This window comes from Chenopodium quinoa, unplaced genomic scaffold (assembly GCF_001683475.1).
Source record: "Chenopodium quinoa cultivar QQ74 unplaced genomic scaffold, ASM168347v1, whole genome shotgun sequence".
Taxonomy (NCBI): domain Eukaryota; kingdom Viridiplantae; phylum Streptophyta; class Magnoliopsida; order Caryophyllales; family Amaranthaceae; genus Chenopodium; species Chenopodium quinoa.
The window spans coordinates 2,180,057-2,187,355 of NW_018742987.1; the positions used below are offsets into that span (position 1 = coordinate 2,180,057).

General features: G+C 35.5%; 2 protein-coding genes across 3 annotated transcripts; both read right to left on the bottom strand.

The window, feature by feature from the left end:
• Nucleotides 1–65: 65 nt before the first annotated feature.
• Nucleotides 66–1,471, bottom strand: LOC110729720. Of its 2 annotated transcripts, none has more exons than XM_021909506.1 (2): nucleotides 564–1,471; nucleotides 66–369 (listed from the first exon to the last, which is right to left on the bottom strand). In XM_021909506.1, the coding sequence occupies exons 1-2, from the start codon at nucleotides 1,176–1,178 to the stop codon at nucleotides 106–108; spliced, it is 879 nt and encodes a 292-aa protein (XP_021765198.1). In that variant the 5' UTR covers nucleotides 1,179–1,471; the 3' UTR covers nucleotides 66–105. The 2 variants fall into 2 exon arrangements, 1 of the variants encoding a protein (XP_021765198.1); XR_002512942.1 differs by having other exon boundaries at nucleotides 207–369; nucleotides 479–705.
• Nucleotides 1,472–3,240: 1,769 nt separating this feature from the next.
• Nucleotides 3,241–7,299, bottom strand: LOC110729721 (calcium-dependent protein kinase 26-like). The gene is made up of 5 exons (XM_021909507.1): nucleotides 7,137–7,299; nucleotides 5,632–6,613; nucleotides 5,107–5,403; nucleotides 4,254–4,652; nucleotides 3,241–3,821 (listed from the first exon to the last, which is right to left on the bottom strand). The coding sequence occupies exons 2-5, from the start codon at nucleotides 6,218–6,220 to the stop codon at nucleotides 3,553–3,555; spliced, it is 1,554 nt and encodes a 517-aa protein (XP_021765199.1). The 5' UTR covers nucleotides 6,221–6,613; nucleotides 7,137–7,299; the 3' UTR covers nucleotides 3,241–3,552.

Here is a 7,299-nt window from a genome sequence, read left to right on the forward strand (position 1 = left end):
AATGGTCGCACTAGATATCTACTAACAATAGTCTATAATTACTCATCTGCTATTATCGTCGATAGCGAGCTGGGAATATGAAGCTAAGCCATATAAGTAGAAGTATTATAAAGAGATGGTGGCGTTCATAACGGCAAGGCATTCAGTAGGAAGGCCAAGAAAGGTATTCATGAAGAGATCATCAATAGGATCCACTGTTGCCACCCCTACCAACATGCAGTTTCCATTTTTCTCCATTCTTTGCCCTCTCCCTTTTCTCAATTTTCCTTGTGATTCTTCAGATGTCAAGTTCGTCGAAACCAGTAATGGTGGTGCTTTGTAGATTGTCCCCATTGAAAACCAGAATTTGGCCTTGAATTCAAGATCAACCTGCAATGAATATATTCAGCTGTAAGTTTCAATCTCATTTTTTTTCAATACTACTTCAATAGCTATTTATGCCGAACATTTACATCAAACACATGCTTTGACGGCTAACCTTTATCCACTAATTATCTTTTGACGAACAAACCTTAACCATAAAAAGTAGCCTAAAAAACAGTGAAATTTGAAACATCTCTAACCCTGCCAGACTCTTGATCAATGCATCCCTTGAAAATCTCAGGCACAATATCAATCCTCAAAAAAGGTGGCAAAGGCAACCCCAAAAACTTAGTAGTCCCACTTGTTAATGGTGGAATATAAAGCTTATCAACATCAAATTCTACCAAAATTTTACCATTTGACTCATTTTTACCACTTCCACTCCCAAACCCACCTTCAGCATCATACTCAAAATCAGGATATCTTGCTATTCCAAGCTTACAACCTCCCTTTGTCTTAAATTCAACATTATAAGAATTTGGTGAGCTTAGTTTCTGATTATTTTCTTGGGTTTTTTGGGTGGATGAAGATAGAGCTACAACATGAGTTTTATGTAGTTTAGGTTGTGACAAATAATATGATGAGATTAATAATAATGTTGGTGGTTTTTTAGTAGGAAGTTTTGTGCATGGATTTTGAGGTTTTAGGGAGAAATTAGTATGATAACTCATTTTTTTTAGGAATAATTTTATGAAATATGATATTTGGGACTTAATATGAAACAAAGCATATGAACATAATGTTGTTTCATGAATGTGTGTGGTCAGGTTTTTGTTCATCATATCAGTGCCACAAGCTTCAAATTGGTGGACCATACGAAAATAAATTTATCTTAGAGAAAAAAAAATTCTTTTGAATATTGGGCTTGGGCAGCTTTTTCATTAGATATGATCTGTAAATTGGGCTTGGGTTATCAAAATTTTTCCACGGCCCATTTTGGAGGACATAACGGAGATACCTATTAAATCATGGAAGCAACAAGCAAGCACAGACAATAAACCATTCTTAATGGGAACAACTTTATCATGTGATGATATTGTATTAAAAGAAGTCAATATGTGGGACAAATTAACTTTTTATCATGTAATGATGTTGTATAAAAACAAAAATGGTTTGAAAATAAGTATGAAGTAAACAGAACCTGATAGTTTATATTGAAACTGTTTGATTTACGATTCAAATTTAAGAATTACAGAGTTTGTGCATGGAGATAAATTTCTTTTATGAAGTGTTGTATGAATTATATGTTAACACTAATCATAATTATTAATCAAACAACTTTCAAATTTTAAAGTCAACGTCATTAAAAGCTTTTTTTTTTTTTTTGACAACCTTTAGAGAAAGAAAACTACAATTAAACGGTTAGTAATAGTCATGCCTTTTTTGGAAAAAAAGAAAAAAAAGAAACAGAAGAAAAGAAAAGGCATAAGCATTAATAGTGATTTATACTGTCTTTTTAAATGTCTTACATATGGACCAACAGGCAACAGAAAACAGTATGTAAACATTTATGCCTTGAACTGTAAAAATTTAGGTAAAGAAAATATAATAGGCCCCTCAAATCTTTTGAATCAAGAATTCAAGATAAAATATGATGACCTTCAATTAATTTGGGCATGTATATTTATCAATCTTCTGTTGTTAAGAATCTGCAAAGGGAATCACACTTGTTGACTTGTTGGTGGTTGACTAGTTGTCATCATCAACACCTCACATGAATTTTGCATCAACAACTATGGACTTTCCTTTTTATTTATTTAAATATGGAAATCAATTATTTGTAAAGAAAATTATACAGATCTCAAGTCCAGGGATAGTTCCTATTTTGGATTTATAAATTCGAGATTGAGATTTTTATTTGTGTATTCTAAAGAAGGATAATGTGGAGGCGCATAATATGTTTACCTTAACTTTATTGAAAAGTCTATTAGATGATTATGGGTAATAATAATAGTATACTTTTATTTCATTTATTTGGAACTTAATAAATGTGTTAGTTAAAAATGTTGGAAATTAGAGGATGCAATCAAAACATGTTAACCTCAAGTGTAATCACTAAAGCAGAACTTCTCAAAATTTGTTACATAGTAGTATATTTGAAGGTATTATTTGTAACGTATGGTACAACAACGTATACTACATTCATAACACACGTTGAAACATATATGTCACACGCCGTGCATGAACATCCCACGCTCACCTCGTCTTTACACGTGCCACACCGGTGTACAAAATCATATACTTGCACCACTTTAGACATTGAATGCCCCCTTTTGAATGATTTCAATGTATTGATTCCAGCGAATATATAACATATACATCAATACATGCATGGTCCCTCCATCATGATAATATTAGTAAAGATCACGTAAATGTACATGAAGCATTTATACCAAAGATAAACCAGCCTGGGTCCAGATCATTGTGATTCGGTCGGCCATTTCTTTGAATTCATTATTAATGTCAGATTCTTCTCTACTCTCTTACTGTAACATCTTCTAACATTCATTACTTACTTCACTTTGGGGTATCAAATTATACATCAATCTTTCAATTTTATCCACACATGAAAAAAGTCAACAGCTTTGTAATAATTTCAAAAGATGCCTACACGTTTATATCTCTCCAATAACATCTTATTAACATGGGAACTTTAGTATTATACAGTACTAATTTGAGTCAAATTTACATGTTCATGATTTGGTTGGTCTTGATTTGGAGATTATAGGTTTTCAGTACCTTACATAATCACGGGTTTTTGGCCTAGTGACAAAGATTGAGGATCTGTAAATGATAGGGCGTCATAGATTAGCAAATGTCATTGTAGCTCCTTTGGACCTAAAAAAAATGTGCAAGGAATTTGGTCATGACATGGAATGAGAACAAAAAAGCTTTCTATACATTTGTAAAATTATGACCCAAAAAGTTCAGGAAATCAGTGCCTTCAAAATCCATGCTTTACACATTTTGAAGAAGAATCTGCTCTTTTTTCTCTGCAGATTCATTGCAATCTAACCGTTAACATTAGCTTTCTAACTTAAGAGTTATCATCAACAACAGTACACGCAATTTCAACCCCTCGTAATTTAATCTTGTACAAGAACAGCAGGATCCACACGGTTTCATGTTGTCCAACTTTGTATCATGATATATGATGTTATCGATAAATATGGATTGGTCCAAAGACCATCAGCATACAAGAGAAGACCTGAGTGATGATCCGGTAGGTAGGTTGGTGCATGAAGCCCATCGGATAACTGATTCAGTCACCACAATATCAAGCTGGTCAAACTCTCCAAGCCCAATCGTTCTATTTCTCTTGCTGTGGATACCGAAAATCCTCAAGCCTGTTCCTACACTTTTCTTAGAGTCTGATGACTTCTGATCCAGGTCCCTAGCATCAGTTTCCGAGCTCAGGGAAGAATCAGGTGATTCAGATTGTTTCTCCAAGACATCTCCTGATAAACAAACATTGAAATCAGTTGTATGAAGTGACGTCAATAAAACCTACTCCGTAGATGTTAGGACAAATGGTATCAATCAAACCTAGATGTTAGGACTTAGGAAGCTCAACACACTACATTAATCAATCATCAAGAAACAGAAACAGAAAATTATGTTTTCTAGAAGTGCAATAGGACACCGTAAAAATGTTATTTATCTACTGATGTGGTGGGCATAAATGGAAATTCAACAAGAAGTTCCCGACAAACTCAAATCGTTTAGGTTGCAAATCCAACATTAGATTAAGATAATAACTATTTAGTTACGAGGGTCTATATATGAGACTAAAGTATGTTCATGACCAAGGGAGTTGAAAATTTGACACCAGGGAACCTGTGGCAAATCTGCCAATAAGAAACGATGATGAATAGAAAAGTGGAATCTACCTGCATGAATTTCATCAGTGCTTTCTCCGTCGGTCGAAAACCTCCCATGTTGACTTACATGCTCAGCTACTGAGCTAGGGCTGAAAAATGTGAAACTAGGCATGGAAGGAATGGGCGAAACAAACTCAATAGCAGAGAAATCCCCGCTGCTTCGGAAAGAGAATCCACTTGATATGAGGGTGGGTGTGGATGGCTCCACAAAAAACGCTGAGAAAGATGATCTGCATGTAAATGTTGGTGATTGAGGCTCACAGTTTACTGCTGATCCAGTGCCAAAGCTAATATCGTGATCTCTGGCTATAAATGAGCTATCTCGAGTTTTTAATTGCCTGGAGCTAAAACCATCATGTTCATGTGAATCTTCAGTGGCTGAAGAAACCTCTTCCATCCACGAGTGAGCTACAGGTAATCAAAAGAATATGGTTATTAGTACTATGTTAATAATCTTTTATACTTAGCATATGTATAATTAGCTTATAACATCATGATTTCGTTAACATAATTGGAGCCATAATTCTAGCTTGTAATCTGTACAGTATATTGTTTGGAAAGCAATGAAATTAATCACGGAGTGTTAATTTATCAAGTACTTCCAAAAAACTAAGCATGCAACAATATTTACTAATAATGGTTCAAGTGTCCAAGGACACCAAGGAGATATTATTAATTTGACTAATAATCAGGTATAGTTGATTCATTAATGTTAGGTAAAGAAGATTTGTCATTCAAGCTTGATGCCTTCTAGAAGTCATCTCCATCAGGACATATAATAAGATACACTAACCACTTTGTGGTACAAAATTTGTACACTGATGTTCGTCATCTGTATCTAGCAAAGAGGACGAAATCATACCTAAAACTTGCTCAGCTGTCAAGCGCTTCAAAGGATCTATGCAAAGCATTTTCTTGATCAGTTCCTGGGCAGATTTTGATACTCGGTCCCACGGTTCAGATGGGAAGCGCAGATCAGCTGCTCGGACTGCTTCAAAAATCCTTGACTTTGTCTTACCCCAAAACGGCGGCATAGCACTCAAAAGAATGTAGAGAATCACACCAGCGCTCCATACATCAGCAGCTTGGGTGTAACCTCCAGACAGAACTTCAGGTGCTATATAAAATGGACTCCCCACTGTCCCATGCAAGCTCTGCCCTGCTTGACCAAAAACCAAATGCTTAAACCACTTGCTAAAACCCAATATTACTCAATATTGTTTATGATCAAACTGACCATCATATGAAAAAATTGCATCTTTTCATCAGAGTGTCAAGTGTCTATCCTATGTCGAAGTATCTACAGTTTTCAACATGGATTAATATCGAGGTGAAATGAAAGAGTTCAGGTAACACAGGTAAACAAATTAGTAGAAGAGTGCTCTACCTGGCTTAATATAAGTAGCAAGACCAAAATCGGCTAGCTTGATTGGTGAAGAAGATGACTTGGTTGCCATAAGAATATTCTCAGGCTTTAAATCTCTATGAACAACACCATTATCATGGCAATACGAGACTACCTGCATTAGATGCCGAAATATGATCTTTGCCTGAGACTCGGGATACCTTCCTTTTTCCTCTAATCGATGGAACAACTCCCCACCAGCACAGAGCTCCATCACCAAATGGACATAATCTTCTTCCTCGTAAACTGCCTTGAGATCAACCACATGAGGATGACCCGATAACTTGCTCATGATCTCGATTTCAAGCTTCACACTTCGAACATCATCTTGGGTTACCAGCCTTTCTTTGGCAATTGATTTGCACGCCAATAACTCTCCTGTAAACTTATCAGCACACGCCCTGATCACACCAAACTGCCCCCAACCCAACTGATCTCCCAAAACATAACGATCTTTCAAATCAGATGTCTCAGTTGCATCCAAGATAGTTTCCTTCAAGTCCGCCACCTTGAAACAACGGCATGGACGAGTTAATTGTCCAGAGTTGCTACTGTTTTTGCCAACAGCCATTTCGTAACCTACAAGTCCAAAACCAGGACTAAAGCAAATACTATAGGGTACAGAAGACAAAGTTCCTTCTATGTAAAGTTGGTCAATTTTCGCCAAGCTTTCGCACTACCTTCCTCAAAAGAAATGAGTACACAAAATAAAATTCAACGTTTGAAGTTGGAAGCTTCGCAACCACCCCAGTACCAAAACCAAACTCAAAGGTCAAAATTCAAACGGAATAAAGAACCACTCTTTAGCTACTAAAGGTTTAAATTTTGACGATGAAACTCAACTTGAGTAACAAATGCATCTAGATTATATGGCGTTATATCAGCTAAATTTCCACGCTCAACAGATCAAGCAGAACAGGTAAAGTTCAAGCTACCCAATTAAACAATTTTGTAATACCTGGATCTGCAAATTAAAAATAAGTGCACCAAAACTTAGAATCCCAATTTTATTCTACAGAAAAGTAATTAAAATGCACTTTTTACGCTAAATATTAGTAATAAAATTGAACCAAACAAAGCACCTTATAAATGATCTAACAGATCACACTTAACTAAAAATTCAAGTTTAAACAAACCCAGATATACTAATTCAAAGTATCAAATTTGATACCATTTTTATCAAAATTAGGCAAATGAATCTAGAAAAACCATGGAAATTACTAAACCCTAAGTAAATTTAAATTTCAAACCCAAATTAATTAATCAAAAACAGTGGAACACCCACAAACTGAAAACCAACTACTGGAGTAAAATCAGCAGAATTCAGCAGACACCCACAAAAATTAAACCAAAAAGAAAGCAACCCAACTCAAAAAATCTAGCATAAAAGCAAAGCGAGCAACAAAGTTCATAGCACAAATTCAGTATAAAAAATTTTAAAAAAAAATTCTTTAAATTATTACAAGCAGAGTAGAAGAGAGAGAAACCTGGAAGATTCAGGAGAGAGAAAGCAGAGAAGAGAATAGATTGAAAGAGAGAGAGAAAGAGGGAGACGTTGGAGAAGATGGCCCTCTGAAAGTGGGGGCTGCCTTCTCTGGTCTACTCTGGCTCTGAATTGCCCAACTTGCTTGTTTAAGTTGAGTTTGAAGA